Source organism: Stenella coeruleoalba (genome assembly GCF_951394435.1).
Source record: "Stenella coeruleoalba genome assembly, chromosome: 5".
Lineage (NCBI taxonomy): Eukaryota > Metazoa > Chordata > Mammalia > Artiodactyla > Delphinidae > Stenella > Stenella coeruleoalba.
The window spans coordinates 132,335,665-132,353,836 of record NC_137150.1 but is presented as its reverse complement, the minus strand read 5'-3'; the positions used below and the strand labels follow the sequence as shown (position 1 = coordinate 132,353,836).

The following is an 18,172-nucleotide window of genomic DNA, read 5'->3' as shown; positions in this document are numbered from 1 at the left end:
ATGGGAGCATATGACAAGGGTCACAAATACCTGACAGATGAGTCACAGAAGATTCCCTGCCACCCTGAGGAAGTGATATTTAGGTTATTAGTTGGCCCTGAGGTAAGGGAGAGCAGGGTATACTAGAACTGAGAAAAGGCCAGGATGACTAGAGTTAGGGAAGAGATGAGCAGTTCAGATGATAGGGGAGCTCTAATTTACATGTAGACATGTAACCACTCCCTAAATCAAGATGTATAATGCTTCCATCATCTCCCCCAGATTCCCCATGCCCTTTTGTAGTCAAGCCCACCCCTACAGCCTGGCCACCCCTTCTTATTGTCCTGTAGTTTTCTTTATAAGAATGTCTTAGGAATAGAATTACGTACTAACTAGCCTTTTGAGTCTGGCTTCATTCACTTAACAGAATGCATTCGTGATCTATCAGTGTTGTCTTGTGTTCACTCCTTTTTATTGCCAAGTAGTATTCCATTGTATGGTGGATATCCCACAGGTTTTTTTTGTTTTGTTTTTTATCCATTCCCCAATTGAGGGACACTGGATTGTTTCCAGTTTGGAGTAAGTATGAATAAACCTGTTTGCACACAGGTTTTTCTGGGTATATAAGTTTTCATCACTTGGATAAATACCTAGGCAAAGCTGTTTTCTAAACCAACAATATATTAGCGTTCTAGTTATTCTTCTTTCTCACCACTCACCACACTTGGTATCTTCAGGGTTTTTATTTTTTTTAAGTCATTCTCCTAGATGTATAGTTATGTCTTGTTATTATTTTAATTTGCATTTTCCTAACAACTGATGATGTTGAGCATGTTTCCTTTTTTTTCCTCTTTTTTAGAAATAAATTTATTTCTTTTATTTATTTATTTTTGGCTGTGTTAGGTCTTCGTTGCTGCTTGCGGCTAGCGGGGGCTACTCTTCATTGCAGTGCGCGGGCTTCTCATTGCAGTGGCTTCTCTTGTTGCAGAGCATGGGCTCTAGGCACGCGGGCTTCAGTAGTTGTGGCGCATGGGCTTAGTTGCTCCGCGGCATGTGAGATCTTCCCGGACCACGGCTTGAACTCATGTCCCCTGCATTGACGGGCGGATTCTTAGCCACTGTGCCACCAGGGAAGCCCAGGCATGTTTTCATGTGCTTACTTGCCATTTGTATATGTTCTTCGATGAAGTATCTGTTCAAATCTTTTGCCCATTTTTAAAAATTGGTTCTTCTTATTATTGAGCTTTGAGTTTTGTATTCTTGAAACAAGTACTTTATCAGATATGTGATCTGCAAAGAGTTTTTCCCCCCCTTCTGTGTCTTAACAGTGCTTCAGAGTGCAGAAGTTCTTCATTTTGATGAAGTCCAACTTATTATCTTTTCCTGTTATGAGTTGTGCTTTAGGTGTTGCATCTAAGAAATCTTTGCCTAATACAAGGCCACAGAGTTTTCTTCCTATCCTTTCTCCTAGACATTTCATAGTTTTAGGTTTTACATTTAAGTCTGTGATCCATTTTGAGTTAATTTTTATATAGGGCATGAGGCCTTGACGTTCCTTTGTCCCAGCACAGTTTGTTGAAAAGACTATCCTTTTTAAAATTAAATTGCTTTTGTTCCTTTGCTGAGAATCATTTGCTCTTATATGGGTTGTGGAAGGGTTTTTGTAGGGAAGTGACATGAAAATATTGCCCTTTTTAATATATTCTGGCTTCTGTGTGGGGATAATGAAATGAAGTAGGTGAGGATAGTAATGATGACAATGGAAATTAGTACTTATTACGTATTTACTGTGTGCCAAGCACTGCAGCACACATTATCTCATTGAATCCTCACAGCAGCCCTATGAGCTTGACTCTGCTGATGGGACGGTGAGGCACAGAATAACCTGCCCAGGCTCATGCCTTTGTTAAGTGGCAGAGATGGGAGTCTAACTCACGCCAGTCAAACTCTTGAGCAGCTCTTCTCAGCTGGGTTTCTGTGGAAGAATTAATACCTGATGCCCTAAGGCCTCCATTGCGTATGCAGCTAGAATGGTACTAGCTTGTACCATCCTTGGGAAAATTATGTAAGGAGTCACTCAGATCATTTTCTGTAGGTTTTAGTTCTCTCACAGAGCCCTGCTGGAGGAGAACTAGACCAGCGCTGTTGCTCGTTGTCAGTTGAATAACTGCAGGGCCCACAAAGAGATGACGGCAGCTTCGATCAGGGGCAGGGCGGCAAGGACTGAGAGAGAGGCACAGAATGGGGAGAGGTGGGGTTCGACAGCTTGAGGGCGAGGTCGAGAATGATGAGGCTCATGTAGGCTCTGGCTCGATTGAATTGTTGGATAGCGTTGCCATTTCCTAAGATGAGAAATACTGGGAACTTAGAATTTTATGGTGGAATGGGCGGGGGCTTCCATTTTATATGTATTGAGCTTAAGTAGTTCCGATATCCAGGTTCATGAAGTCTGGTAAGCATGCAATGTGGTAGTCGAAAAAAGAATTTCCATCTTTTTGCAGGGTCACAGGACTGGTTTAGGCATGATTTTCAAGGGAGGACATTTATCTAAGAATCATCATTTGCCCACCAGTACTTTCTGTTATGATGGGAAATGGTCTGTATCTGCATTGTCCACTATAGTAAACGCTAGCTCCATGTGGCTATTTAAATTTTAGTTAACCTCAGTCATTATCAGAAATATTCAGACCCTTCAAAACTGCTTATTAGTGCTTTGGCAAGACATGGTCCAGGGTATTTCATAAGGTGTTTTATTGTGTAAGTAATTTACTTTGTACTTAACTGCTTTACATTGCCTCTCAATTTTTTTTTCTTCTCAAAAAACCAAACTTTTAGTAATAGAAATCAGATTTGTGGTTGCCACAGGTGGGGAGTTGTGGGGAGATTGGATAAAGGGGGATCAGAAGGTACAGACTTCCAGTTGTAAGATAAGATAAGTTCTGGGGATGTAATGTACAACATGGTGACTGTAATTAACAATAGTGTATTGTATATTTGAAAGTTGCTAAGACAATAGAAAAAAGATTTGTAACTGCGTGAGGGGAAGGATGTTAACTTATGGTGATTATTTCACAATATATATTTAAATCATTTTGTTGTATGCCTTAAACTTACACAATGTTACATGTCAATTATATCTCAATAAAACTGGGGGAAAATAATTTTCTTCTTCTTTCTAGCTCTTAGGGAATTTTCTTCAATGGTATGGCATTTTCTCAAACAAAACTCTTCAGGAATTATCAATAGACGGTTTATTAAATAGATACATTCTCATGGCTTTTCAGAATTCAGAATATGGCGATGACAGCATCAAAAAAGCCCAAAATGTGAGTTAAATGACACATATTGTAGTTTTTAAAGCATACGAGTTAAGATGGATTAAGTTTTCCTTGTTTGAAGAGATTTGAGAATTTCATGAAAACCCCTTTGATTATCGAAGTTGGTATAATGTTGACAATCTCCCCTTAGCATTTTTTACATAAAAAGTTGTACTGTTATATATGTGTATATTTGTCCTTCTATCCATCTATCTGTATCAATATTTTTATAGGTATTAATAAAAGTTTTAATTTGGGGATAATTTTTTAACAGTTGAATGAATGCTATTTTAAGTGTTACTAAAGAAATGGTCTCTTCTCTCATTTAAGAAATAATTTTAGTTAATTTTTTTTACTTCATATACGTGAGTTATACAGTTTTGATAATTTTTTAAACTATTTTTTAAACAATCATATGATTAAAGACAATGTGCAAGTACAGTACAGTTTTTCGACCTAACAATATCAGAGTAATTCTCTGACATGATACTCCCTCACCCTCAAGTAGTTTTGTGTCTGTTTCCTATAAACATGGATTTTCTTGTACACGATTACAATATGACCATCAACATCAGGAAATTAACATTTATATATTACTGTCACCTAATCCTTAGGCCCCTTTTCACGTTTTATCAGCTATCTCAATAATATCCAAAGGAACTGGCAAAAGAAATTCCCAGATCATCCTTTGCATTTAATTGTCACGTCTCTTTAGTCTCCTTTAATCTGGAAGAGTGCTTGATTCCTTGACCTTCATACCTTCTGAAGATGATAAGCCAGTTATTTTGTAGAATGTCCCTCGATTTGGGTTTGTCTGATGTTCTCTCATGAATAGATTCAGATTTTGCATCTTTGTCAGGAATTGTCCTAGACTTCATTAGTGTGAGTCCCTTCAAGTTGACCTCTGTGACCTTGTGGCATGTCCTCTAATTTGGGGGGAGCACTTTCTTGCTTTCTGGCACACGATGTTCCAGGCTTATCTTGTACCTGCTTGGCCCAGCTCTGGAATCCGTTGTTTCTCCAAGCATCCCTGGGTTCTTTGGTGGGGAGCTGTCTCTACCCACTGGCTGCTTTCTCCCGGGTGGGAAACAGCCTCCCCTTGCTCGGGTTTTGGTACCCCATGCCAGGTTGCCACCATGCCCTGTTCGCGTCCTGCTTGGGCTCTTGCCCTAGGCTGCCCCTCCGGTGTGATGCTCTCTTCACTTCTCTGGGCCAGCACGGCTCCTACTGCCAGCAAGGATGCCTGCTTACTGAACTGTTTGGCATGGGGAGAGGCTGCAGTTTGGTACTTATGCTATACATGTTTTTACATCGAAAGCTGCTGATCGAAGGACAGTTCAGTTCATTTAGGGCTTTCTGGAAGACTGGAAAATGAAGCAATTGGTTATCAATTTTATGTCCCTAATTTACTTAAATATTGGAGAAATTATTTATCTTTTGCTTTGAGTGTCTATATATTGAAGTTTAAAATTAGGGTATATCTAGGTGTATTTGTATAGTTTATGTAGAAAATCAGGTTTAAAAGAATATCCCTTCTAAGTAATTAGCTATATGTTGCTCAATAGCAAGTCTTCTAGTTAAGTACATTATACGCATTATCTAGACTCAGCTTTTAGATGCTTTAATTTATTTTTGTTTTAACTGTTTACATCTTTCTTCTTCATAGGTGATCAGTTGTTTCCCCAAGCAGTGGTTCATGAATCTGAAAGGAGAAAGAACTATTTCTCAGTTAGAAAACTTCTGTCGATACCTTGTACACTTAGCAGATACAATTTACAGAAACAGTATCGGGTGCTCTGATGTGGAAAAAAGAAATGCAAGGTAATTATTTGTAATTATAGAATGAAACAGTGATCTAGAGTCTTTAGTTGTTAGGTTTAGTATTATTAAAATGTTTTCAGTAGAGACATGGTTATCTTTTACTTTAATTTTTATTTTATCTTGATTCCTTCCTTTCTTTTTTTTTAAATTAATTAATTTATTTAGTTTTGGCTGCTCTGGGTCTTTGTTGCTGCGCGCGGCCTTTCTCTAGTTGCAGAGAGCGGCAGCTACTCTTCGTTGCGGTGCGCAGGCTTCTCATTGTGGTGGCTTCCCTTGTTGCAGAGCACAGGCTCGAGGCACGTGGGCTTCAGTAGTTGTGGCGCGCAGGCTCAGTAGTTGCGGCGCACGCACAGCCTTAGTTGCTCTGCGGCCTGTGGGATCTTCCCGGACCAGGGCTTGAACCCATGTCCCCTGTGTTGGCAGGCAGACTCTTAATCACTGTGCCACCAGGGAAGCCCTATATTTTACTTTAAATTGTAAACATTGACTTAGTATTGATAAACCTACCAAAAATACACATTATTTTTTTCATTTTTGCAACTTTTACCTAATCTTTTTTCAATATTTTATTTATGAAAATATTAAGGGAAGATTTCTGGTAAGTGAATCATTGCTTTTTCTGTCTCCTCCCTTGAATAATTGGGGAAATCTCAGGCTCTTAGAATGTCATGGATCTTGGTCTTTGGAGGTTCGTTTTACAGATATAAACCCTAGAAAAGATAGCTACTGAAACCCAAAGTATATTGAAGGTTATATCTCAATTTTGAGATGTTTCTGCTCTATGTTGAGTTTTTCTATATCCGTATCATAGACTAAGTCATCACTCATGATTTATGGGGAGCAGCTTATACATATTTTTTATCAAGGTTTCAAGGAAGGAATGAACAAACCATTACCCCTTTTCCAGTACATTGTCTTGGGTGTTCATGGAATTTGGGGGTAGATCTCTAGCATAAAAAGTAAGTAGTAGTAATAATAACAACTAGTACCACCATTTGGAAGAATTTTTATTTTTGTTTTGTTTTTCGTGTTTTTTTTGGTTTTTTTTTTGGCCACACTGCATGGCTTGTGGGATCTTAGTTCCCAGACCAGGGATTGAACCCAGGCCCACCACAGTGAAAGCGCCGAGTCCTAACCACTGGACCACCAAGGAATTCCCAAAGACGAATTTTATTTTTTAAAGTTTCATTTCATATATTCTTCCTAATGTCAGAGTTTCATTTTCGTTTTGATCACACCATTAGTCATACCCCCTAACAAAATCCTTTTCTTTTCCCCTGTTCCCCTTCCAGGAAAAAGAACCTTATTTTCTTGAGAGAAAATTTGCTATCTTTTATAATAAAATTAAAGGCAAAGTAGATAGTAAATACTTCAGTGGTTAAAAAAAAATCTTTGCCAGGTGATTTTGGGTTTTTTTTTTTGGCCACACTGTGTGGCTTGTGGGGTTTTAGCTCCCCGACCAGTGATCGAACCCACGCCCTTGGCAGTGAGAGCTTGGAGTGCTAACCTCTGGACCACCAGGAAATTCCCTGGTTTATATTTTTATTTCATCCTTACCATGTCATTTTGCTGTTGGTTGTTATTTATTGGCACTAATATTTCTTCTCAATGTGTTGTTTTTTACCAGATAAATCCTATTCACTTCACTTTTTTTTTAACTTTGATTTATATATGTAACAGTGTTTTTGTTTGGGAGTAAGTATCGACAAACACTATTTACTTTTTTATGGAAAAGAATTTCAGCAGCTGTTTAAGCACCTGCTGTGTGCAGTGCACATAAAGTAGGTTCTACTTTATGAGTGTGAGTCACAAAATCTTAAAAATTATAATCCTTCCCTAAAAGGTGCTTACTACAATTTTGTAGAGAAGAGACAGCCAATAATGTCACATTGTGTGTTGTTTCTCACAAGTGGTTCAAACTATTGTGAATGTTAAAAGTAGTTCCTGGCAGCATCACCTGGGAGCTTTGTTAGAAATGCAAATTCTCAGGCCCCGCTCCAGACCTACTGAACAGAAATCTGAAGGTGGGGCCTGGTGATCTGTGTTTTAGCACTCTTCTAGGTAATCCTGATGTATGCTAAAATTTGAGGATTACTGAGAATGACTTCTAGCTGGGTGATAAAAGAAGCCAGGTTGGGCTTCCCTGGTGGCGCAGTGGTTGAGAGTCCGCCTGCCGATGCAGGGAACACGGGTTCGTGCCCCGGTCCGGGAGGATCCCACATGCCACGGAGCGGCCGGGCCCGTGAGCCATGGCCGCTGAGCCTGAGCGTCCGGAGGCTGTGCTCCACAGCGGGAGAGGCCACAACAGCGAGAGGCCCGCGTACCGCAAAAAAAAAAAAAAAGAAGCCAGGTTATACTTTATTAGTGAACTTTGGAGGAGTGGAAATTACTCTGGCTCTTGATGGGTTGGTCATGAATACCCACGAATATAATTTGTGTTCCAGGTGTACTCTAGGAGAGCTAGGACTCTGGTTTGGAAAGGAATGGAAGGCAGAGCTCTGAAGTAGTTAAGTTAGGCAATAGAGTGCTTTCTCTCCTTTCTCGGTGTTAATGAAAATCATGGATCTGAATGAGATTTTGGGGTGTTTTTAGTTTTGAAAATGGGTCCTCTGTTTCTGGGTATTTAAACATGGGCAGGTTTTTTTTTTTAATATGGACAATTTTTTTTTCCACATGCTGTAACCTGCTGATCCGTGTTTCCTTTTTTCTCCTTTAGGGAAAACATAAAGCAGATAGTAAAACTCCTTGCAAGTGTTCGAGCTCTGGATCACGCTATGTCTGTTGCAAGTGACCACAATGTGAAAGAATTTAAGTCTTTGATCGAAGGAAAATAGATCTATGAGACTGAAAAGAAGCCTATTTGTTCTAATACCATTCCCAATGTAAAAATTTTGTATATATGTAAAGTTTCTTAAACTGTAAAATATTGACTCTTGTTTTAATACAAAGAACATTATTAATATTCAATACTGTGTCTTTAAATGCGATTTCTTCAGAATGAAATGAATTCAGATTATTTCTAGGAAGTCTGTGAATGGTTTCCTTAACTGCCTGTCATACTTTGTTTACAGAAGTATTTTATATGGTCATTTAAATTAACTCTCTCAGCTAATTGTTCTCTGTAAACAATGTGTGCAGTGTATATTGTATAATTATGCATATATATATATATATTTATACCACCATGGAGTTACTTTCACACTGGAAATTTGTGGTGTTTTTCTACAGAGTAAGCCTTTTAACAGCAGAAAATCATTCAGTAGCGAATTGTCTTAGGGAAATTACTACACTGTTGCAACAAAAGGGCTGGCAAGTGACTAAGTATTCGTCACCTTTTGGTTAGCAGTTGCTATCACCGTAGCTGTGCTGCCTTAAAATTGAGAGTTGAGTGTGGACTTAGTCATTGGTGAATGGTGAACTTTTCTTCCTTGAATTAGCATTACAGTCAACTGTGCGTTTAATGTGAGTTCTAAATAAATATATGCAACGTAGGTTTTTGAAAAGAACATAGAAGTTTCATTTTTGGAAATAATAGATCCACAACCTAATGCATGGTTTGGGGCTGACTCTCCTGTCTCATTCATGATTTTACTCCCTGACCAGCTTAAAAAAATACATGCATTTGGATTTTAGTAATCTAGCATTATATTTTAAATCTCACATATGTGAGTTATGATATGCAATAAAGAACACGCCTTGCTGATGAGCTACACCCAAGCAGTTTAATATCCATGGTCTTCTGTAATGTTTATACCATGTTGTAAATACTCAGAGAACTTGTTTTAAAGTTTATGCTTTCTGATTCTGTGATTTTCAAAAGAGGAACTTTTTGGAAATTAAGGACTATTGTTTGATAATTATATATGTAATTAAGCTTTAGCCAAGCATTAAATTAATTTTTAAATAGAACCTTTGTTATATTTGGCTGGCGACTAATTTTAGTTGGAGCATTTCAAATGACTAATATAGTGAGACTATTAGCATGTGTACCCTTGGTCAAGTCAAATAATATTTAGAACAGTGTCATGCACTCTAATTGCTCTGTCAATTTTATCTTTATTGTAGGATCATTGCTTATCCCTACAGATTCATTCTGGATGAATCATTCTGGAGAAAGTGGCCTACTAAATAGAATTAAAATAGAACACTTATTCTCAACTTAAATGGACTAAAACATATAAACTCGCATATATATATGACATGCACATCATTTGTTTCTTAAATTTGTGTTTCCAAATGCACTGAACCGATTACTTTTCCTATATCTGCATTTAAGGACTCTTAAAGTAAACTCAGATTTTTCATCATGTGACATCCATCAGGCTGTTTTAGGAATGAGTTTGAACACCACGCTAGGACCTTGATGTCAGGTGAATTTAGCATAGACCTGTGCATAAAACAAGTGGTTTTCGTTTCACAACCCAAAGTTTTTTATTCCTGAAATAGCTAAAGGACATTCTTTCTTAGGAAGGAAATTGTCAAAAGATAAATTCAGAGAGTGACATTTTAATAAAGCTGAGGTTTTGTCTTTGCAGTTTTTTCTTTTGGCGCAGTCTTCCAAAATACTTCCAAAATAGATGAGGAAGATTTTTGAAAAGGAAAGTTACTTTATTGAGACAACGTAAACCATAGGCATAAGGAACTGTAACTGCTCTTCTACCAGGTGAGGATGGTGACCCATATCCTTATTGATGCCATGGTGTCCTGCGTAGACCTGCAGCTCTGCCTGAGGGCTTTCTCTTGGCCTGTGCTACAGGCTGGAGTGTCCACTGCCTAATGTCCCTGGGAGCAACCCTCAGCCAAAGTAAGGAGGGGGGACGATAAATCCCCCAGTGCGTTAGTTCAGGTCATCTGGGGAGCAGTCTCTGAGATGGCGTTAGGTATATTGATACAAGAGATTTGGGGCAGGGAATAACAATGAGGGGCAAAGGAGAGGAGGCGGGAGGAGGCTGGGAGAGCCTTAGTGCTGAGAGGTCGTGAGGCAGGGAAGGAATTAAAGAAGGTGTCAGACATCAGTGCAGTTCGAAGAAAGTTCCAGCAAGGCTGACAGGGCCTTGCAGAATCGTACAAAGTTACGATTCTAAGGAGTTTCATGTCTCCAGGAGCTGGCCTGCCTTTGGACCCCACCATGCTCAGTAATTGGTGGAGAGCAGTTCTGGGGGAGCATGGCCTGTACAACCAGATTCTTGTAGAAAATCTAAGGCACAATTTCACGTCTACCACACCAGCTTCCTAATCTCATAGGAAAACAGTTAGGTTTCACATCATCTCCCAGAGGGCTTCATTTGATTTGAACCATGGTTGTCTGCAGTGATAACCTCATCACCCAGAACTGGCCAAGAATTTCACAAGTCTTCAAGCAAGTACCTTCCTCATGAGAATATACTAAAATGTAGAGTTCCCTAATTGTTTTAAAGACAGGTTTATTGAGGTATGAGTTATAAACTGTAAAGTTTACCCTCTGTAAACATGTATAGTTCAGTGAGTGTGGACGAATGCCTAATTCTGTTTTAAATGCTAATTTCCCTTGAAATCATGAAATCCTCCTAAAAATGGTCAAATGTTTTAGAGCTGCAAAATACAATATGAAAAGGTCAGTTGCTACATTGTAGTGGTTCTTTACGGTTACGGTAACTCTTCTCATTTCTAACATTGTAATATCCATATAGTAAAGGGAGTGTTGCCATTCCCTGACTATGGCAAAGAACACTTTGGTCTGTGGTGTCAAGTAAATGAAAATGAGAACAATTAAACTTATCTATGGGTGTTAGGTTCACAGCTGCTGAGTGTGACTACAGATTTCCCAGCAAAGGCAGACAGGCTAAAAATTGTTATATGGAATTGGTATTGATAGGCAGTGTTGACTGGCCCATGGTCTGCTTCTGGACCTCCGGGCCCCGGTAATTTGTACTGGCTTCCTCCCAGCCCTGTCAGTGCTAACTCTAGCAGAGGCTCAGAGGTTAGAGTCATCCTGTACAATGAGAATGCCAAGCACAGAGTCTCAGAATGTATATTGTGGTCCACCAGTTCACGGGCTCTTACTTTAAAAGATCTTTAGGAAAATGAGACTTAGATATAAGACATGACACCATCAAACTCCTAAAAGAGAACATAGACAAAACATTCTCTGACATAAATCATACAAATGTTTTCTTAGGTTCATCTCCCAAGGCAATAGAAATAAAAGCAAAAATAAACAAATGAAACCTAATCAAACTTACAAGTTTTTGTACAGCAAAGGAAGCCATAAAATGAAAAGACAACCTACGAACTGGGAGAAAATATTTGCAAATGATGCGACTGACAAGGGCTTAATTTCCAAAATATACAAACAGCTCATACAACTCAACAAAAATAACAACCCAATTGAAAAATGGGCAGAAGGCCTAAATAGACATTTCTCCTAAGAAGACATACAAATGGCCAACGGGCACATGAATAGATGCTTAACATCGCTAATTATTAGAGAAATGCAAATCAAAGCTACAATGAGGTACTACCTTAAACTGGTCAGAATGGCCATCATTAAAAAAAATCGACACATAACAAGAGCTGGAGAAAGTGTAGAGGGAAGGGAACCCATCTACACTGTTGGTGGGAATGTAAATTGGTGCAGCCATTATGGAAAACAGTATGGAGGTTCCTCAAAAAACTAAAAATAGTGTTGCCGTGTGATCCAGCAATCCCACTCCTGGGCATAGATCTGGACAAAACTCTAATTGAAAAAGATACATGCACCCCAATGTTCATAGCAGTGAAGTAAGTCAGAAAGAGAAAGACAAATGCCATATGATATCACATAGGTGGAGTCTAAAATACAACACAAATGAACTTATCTATGAAACAGAAACAGACTCACAGACATGGAGAACATAGACTTGTAGTTGCCAAGTTCGGGGGGATGGGGTGGATTGGAAGTTAGTGTTTAGCAGATGTAAACCTTTATTTATAGAGAAAGGATAAACAACAAGGTCCTACTATATAGCACAGGGAACTATACCCAATATCCTATGATAAACCATAATGGAAAAAATACGAAAAAGAATGTATATATGTGTATAACTGAATCACTTTGCTGTACAGCAGAAATTAATACAACATTGTAAATAAACTATACTTCAATAAAATAAATTTTAAGAAGAAAGATCTTTAGGAAAATGTACCTTATACCCCATGCTTGATGATTCAAAATACATGGTAAATGATAAAAAGTTTGACAAATCCTGTAGAAACCATTTTAAGCTACTTTACAAAAGCACTTTGACCATGAAAGCTTACCTTTTACATGTACCTTTAGATGTTGAAATTCCAGAGGTGCCTGCTGCTTAGGGACCAAGAGCCATGTTGAAGAGTGAACATCCTGCAGCCCTGATCTCAGGAAGGCCAAGCCCTGTTATGGCTCTGGTCCTTTGATTTCCACAAGAATCCTTGTGTGTCACTAAAACCATCCTAGCTCTCTTGACTTGGTTTCTTTTTCCAAATGAAAACCATTTTTGTCACATACAAGTTCCTTGTTTGCTCCAGTTGCAATTTTCTTCACTCTGGTATGTGTGAGCAATTTTTCAGTCTTTGAAGTTTTTGTTTGTTTTATTCTCACAATGATTCTGCTCTCAAACTTACTATATTTTTGACTGACAAAATTTCTGTTTTTCCAGTTTAAAATCTTGTCCTTTACTATGAACTTATTCAAAGCAAACAGCTAACGCTATTTGTAACCTACTGTTGTGTTGCCTCTCAAGACCACCATTTTCTCTTTAACAAGGAGTCATCCCTGCCTGTATAATAGGTCTCTGCAGATCCTGATATGAAGGTTAGCTCTAGGCTGTGTAACCTGAAAAAAAGCTATTAAAGATAACTGAATCAGGGCTTCCCTGGTGGCGCAGTGGTTGAGAGTCTGCCTGCCGATGCAGGGGACACGGGTTCGTGCCCCGGTCCGGGAGGATCCCACATGCCGCGGAGCGGCTGGGCCTGTGAGCCATGGCCGCTGAGCCTGTGTGTCCGGAGCCTGTGCTCTGCAACGGGAGAGACCACAACAGTGAGAGGCCCGCGTAACGCAAAAAAAAAAAAAAAAAGATAACTGAATCAGGCTGTAAACATTCCCCAAATTTGCCAAATGCTTTCTAGTATTTTTGATAAGGAAATCCAGGAAAAGTAGGCCCTATTACTAATTTACATGGTGAATCTGTCAAAATTCATAGCCTTGTAACATATGGTATATTTTTTGTCATTGGGATATTCATTTCTAAATTAATAAATCCCATCATTTACCGGTGACATAAGTGTTTTTGACCTAAAGAAACGGCAAATACATGTTTCAACCTGATACAGGGAATTGTCCGTAGGAGAAATAATTTGGTCAGAACCCAACATTTAAAAATCATGTTTTTGTTTCTTTGTTTTTTTGCAGCATGCGGGTTCTCAGTTTCCCCACTAGTGATCAAACCCATGCCCCGTGCAGTGGAAGCACAGAGTCTTAACCATTGGGCCACCAGGGAAGTCCCTAAAAATCATGTTTGCCTTCAATTCATCGAAGCTATTGGAGCTGTTATCTGAAACACCTATTGGGCTGTTTTACTGATTGTCTGTGGATGCTGTAACAAATTACCACAAACTGGGTAGTTTAAAACAGCAGAAATTCATTCCTCACAGTTCTGGAGTCCAGAGATTCGAAATGAAGTTATTGGCAGCGCTATGCTCCCTTCTAAGGCTCTAGGGAAGAATCCTTCCTGCCCTCTTCCAGCTTTTGGTAGCTGCTGACATCACTTGGCTAGTGGCCACGTTGCTGCAGTCTCTACCTCTGTCTTCACACTGCCTCTGTGTGTGTGTGTGTGTGTGTGTGTAATCTCCCTCTGCTGTCTCATAAGTACATTTGTGATTGCATTTAGGGCCTACCCAGATAATCCAAAATGATTTCAAAATTCTTAACTCAATCGTATCTATAGACTTGTTTTCCCTGTAAATTAACATTCACATGTTCTAGGGATTAGGATGTGGATATCTTTTGGAGGTGGTATTTTTCATCCCACCACAGGCCTCATTGCTCATTTTTTTTTTTTTTTTTTTTTTTTTTGCGGTACGCGGGCCTCTCACTGCTGTGGCCTCTCCCGTTGCGGAGCACAGGCTCCGGACGCGCAGGCCCAGCGGCCACGGCTCACGGGCCCAGCTGCTCCGCGGCACGTGGGATCTTCCTGGACCGGGGCACGAACCCGCGTCCCCTTCATCGGCAGGTGGACTCCCAACCACTGCGCCACCAGGGAAGCCCCTCATGCTCATTTTCAAGGTTCAAGATGGTGTCAGCCCATCTCTGTAGGCCCTTAGGACCTCACTAAGAAGTTTGTGTATACCACTTAACTTGTATTTTAAGTCAGCCAAGCCCAAAGACACTCTTCAAATTTGGTGACAATTTGTCCAGCTATTTTCATGTGCTGTAATAAAGAAGTATAAATAAGAAAGAGAGACAAGAAAAAGAAGAAATAAAGTTTTTAAAAGTCACTAATAAAATGGCCCTTATGTTTTTAAACCCTGATCATGTGCTTATTTCATGACTACAGTGGTCTATTTTGAAAGGGTTTGGCCAGAGAAAACCATAATTCAAAAAGACACATGCACCCCAATGTTCATTGCAGCACTATTTACAATAGCCAGGTAATGGAAGCAGCCTAAGTGTCCATTGACAGATGAATGGATAAAGAAGATGTACATATATACAACGGAATATTACTCAGCCATAAAAAGGAATGAAATTGGATCATTTGCAGAAATGTGGATGGACCTAAAGACTGTCATACAGAAGTAAGTCAGAAAGAGAAAAACAAACATCGTATATTAACGCATATATGTGTAATCTTGAAAAATGGTACAGATGAACCGGTCTGCAAGGCAGAAATAGAGACACAGATGTAGAGAACAAACGTATGGACACCAAGGAGGGAAAGCGGGGGTGGGTGATGGTGGTGGTATGAATTGGGAGATTAGGATTGATACATACACACTAATATGTATAAAATAGATAACTAATAAGAACCTGCTGTATAAAATAAAATAAAATCCAACCATTACCAAAAAAAAAAAAAAAAAAAAAAAAAGAAAGGGTTTGGTAAAGCTGTGGCCTTCTACTGACAGCTCTACTAATGAGTCCAGTTTAACTTAAAGAAAAGCAGCAATTCAGACCAAGAACCAAGAAACATTGACCTAAATTGCCTTAGTTCAAAATCGAAAGAAACCAGGAGTAGGCAGAACATCTACTTCTAAAAGGGCATAGCACAGATATTTCCCACTCTGAGAAAGGAGAGGTTCCTAGAGCAGCCGCACGCAGACACAGTTGCACTGGAAGTTTTGCTGTGGGCAAGTTTGTTTGTGGTCCCAACTTCACTTCAAACTGAGTAATTTTTAACAAGTTAACTTTTCTGTGTCTCAGTTGTCATAAGAAGCAACTTCCAAGCAACATACTCAATAACATCAACACATCTTCTGGAGCCATAACCTTACATGTCTTTTTCTGGTGCATATCTGTCTGGTATTCCTTCGGGGCTATACAAGTATTATACCTGAAAAGGCAAATAAGAAAAAATCCATTCTCACCCACTCCCATTTCATTTTTCTCTGTCCAGTGCAACCTCCAATTGAAGTGGGTTCTTCTGGCGGGGGGTGGGGGGGAGCAAGCAAGGACCAGTAGAGTATCTTAATGAGTTTAATTCTGAGGCTGTTGTTAGTAACCACTACCAAGAGCAAAACAGTTTTTCTAAGGAGATAGTACATATTAAATGAGAGAAATACCCTCCAGTTCTCAGAACTAAACCTGTGTTTCTGCATATCTCCTTCTATAAAGGAAGTGGTTTCTTTTCTAATGAACTATAGCTACTTTAGTATCCTGAAACCAGGGTGGGTCCAGCTTCTCTAAAATGGATGAAGAAATGTTAAATCAAGCCAGATGACAGGGCCTGGAGGGGGAAATGATCTTGTGCAACACGCTAGATTTAAATTCTGCTTTTGCTGTTAATAAAAGCAAGAAGGGGAAGAAGCAAAGAAAGAGCAAAGGCAAGAGGAAACAGTTTCCCGGGGTGCTGAGTTCTTCAGGTTTTCAATTCCTTTTGACCCTCCGGGTTTTGACTTCATTCCCGCATTTACGTCTATTAAGTGGAAATGGAATGATAAGTCCGTGGGACACACTGATATTAACCAGGAAAAATGATTTGTTGAAAAATGAGGATAGGATGAAAGGATAAGATGTCTTTAGTTACGAGATAACACGGATGGCAGGAGCTACTCACCATTCAGTGCTGACCATAGCTGCCTCAGCCTGCGTACAGCCGTGTTGGAGTCTGGAGATCCTGACTTGGAACTTTCCACTCCACTGTACATACAGCTGAGCACTCTTATTTTTTTTTTCACACACACACACACACACACACACACTGTATTTTATTTTTACAAGAGATAAATAAACTGACACCAAGCATTGTAAATGGATGACCACAACAAAAGCAACAATGTTGCAATTACCAAACACGAAACACACTCATACTATGTCATAATATTGACATTCAGTCCAGGAATCCTCCACTGTAACAGCTCCTTTACTTTGCAGTGAAAATTGATTTGTATATTTTTTGCCTCTGAGTCCTTGTGGGATTTTTTTTTTTAATTCAAACAGAAAGTCACGAGAATTATAATCATCCTCATCAGTTCATTCAGTCCCATGTAATTAATTATTTTTTCATCTTGATCTTTTGTTAAAACTTTTATGAATTCATCAGTTTTCCATTAGAGTTCTGAAAATGCTTATTCATTCAGTTCAGCAGTATAGTCAGTTACCAGAAACCTGTACTTGTCAGAGTCTTTTCCATGAATTCCTTGAAGATGAAACCCTTTTATAGGAACATATTTGCAAAAGCATCAGAGTAAACCCAGAACTGTCTGTAAATGACAAAAGACTTAAAAATGACCACGGTTAAAGATTTGCTGAAAGTTCATAATAATGCAATTGACAAGGAAATTTAGTTATTTCTGAGATATACATTTTACGAGCACTCTTTTTTAATAGTGCTCCTGAGGGCTCCAGAGCACACCAGAAGAAAAGGCAGCGAACAGAGTTGTTCCAAAGCAGCCATTAGTTTTTCTTCCTGCTACCTACCCAGACGCTCAGAATAAGAACTCTGCGCTGTTCGCAGTGAGACACCATGGACAGCTCTTCAGGCGCTGCCCTGCTGCCCAGCGTGCTGTCCCGAAGCCTCCCCCCAGCCAGTTAGGTGGGGGAGGCAGGGGGTGGTCCTGATACCCTTCTTGGGCACCTATCAATACCCAGCCCCCAAAGCTTTTCCCCTGAGTCCCTCCCCGTGGTTGGTAAGCTCTGAAAAGCCCACTTGAGGGGCCCGGGGAGGCCGCATCCTCCCTCTCCCAGCATCCTCAGCGGTGGGACCTGCAGCTGCAGCTTGGGGAACACGCCGCCCGAGGAGAAGGTCGCTGCGCGTGGAGGTGGCTGGCAGCTCACGGTTACCTGGCCAGCCGGGAAGCCCAGAGGGGGCGGGACCTCCCCCCGACGTCCCGCCCTTCCCCGCGAGGGGCGGGCCTTCCTCCCCCGGCCGCTGCGCCATGCGGAAGAGATGGGCCTGCTGGAGCGGAAGTGACGCTTCGGGCGGCTGTGGCGGCGGCGGCGGCGGCGGCGGCTGCGGAAGAAGGAGGAGGAGGAGCCGGAGGAAGAGGTGAGCCGGCCGGCTGGTGGGGGGGGGCGGGGAGCGGCAGCGGCCAGACGCACCGGCTGCGGGGCGCGCGGGCCGGCGCTTCCTGAAGCAGTCTCCACCTCCGCAGCCTGGGCGGGAGCGGTGAGCGGCGACCGCGGGCAGCCAGGTACTGGAGGGCAGGCGGGGTGGTTGGGAGACCACCGGTTGTGCGGGGCGCCGCGTCGGGCGGGGAGCAGAGGTGACAGCGGCTGTCAGCCTGCCCGCGGGGAAGGCACCGAGTCAGTTTGGGCGCCTGGTCATCTCTTCTGGCGTATAATGGAGGGATCGGGCTGCTCCGCACTTATGTCCCCCTGGGAAGGAGCCGCTCTCCGGGCG

The 18,172-nt window shown here is 40.8% G+C and overlaps 2 protein-coding genes across 5 annotated transcripts in view; both read left to right on the top strand.

The window, feature by feature from the left end:
• PAXBP1 (PAX3 and PAX7 binding protein 1) overlaps positions 1–9,614 on the top strand; it is a 34,416-nt gene extending 24,802 nt beyond the window's left edge. For 2 of the 3 annotated variants that reach the window (XM_079922739.1, XM_079922741.1), the window contains exons 16-18: positions 3,159–3,305; positions 4,963–5,117; positions 7,834–9,614. In XM_079922739.1, the coding sequence (XP_079778865.1) occupies positions 3,159–3,305; positions 4,963–5,117; positions 7,834–7,951 (420 nt within the window). In that variant the 3' untranslated portion in view covers positions 7,952–9,614. The remainder of the gene's footprint in view (positions 1–3,158; positions 3,306–4,962; positions 5,118–7,833) is intronic. The other variant, XM_079922740.1, reaches the window with a different exon arrangement.
• An 8,079-nt stretch (positions 9,615–17,693) lies between these two features.
• The window catches only part of SYNJ1 (synaptojanin 1), an 87,517-nt gene continuing 87,038 nt past the window's right edge, over positions 17,694–18,172 (top strand). For both annotated transcript variants that reach the window (XM_079922458.1, XM_079922459.1), the window contains exon 1: positions 17,694–17,818. In XM_079922458.1, coding sequence (XP_079778584.1) covers positions 17,709–17,818 — 110 coding nt within the window. In that variant the 5' untranslated portion in view covers positions 17,694–17,708. The remainder of the gene's footprint in view (positions 17,819–18,172) is intronic.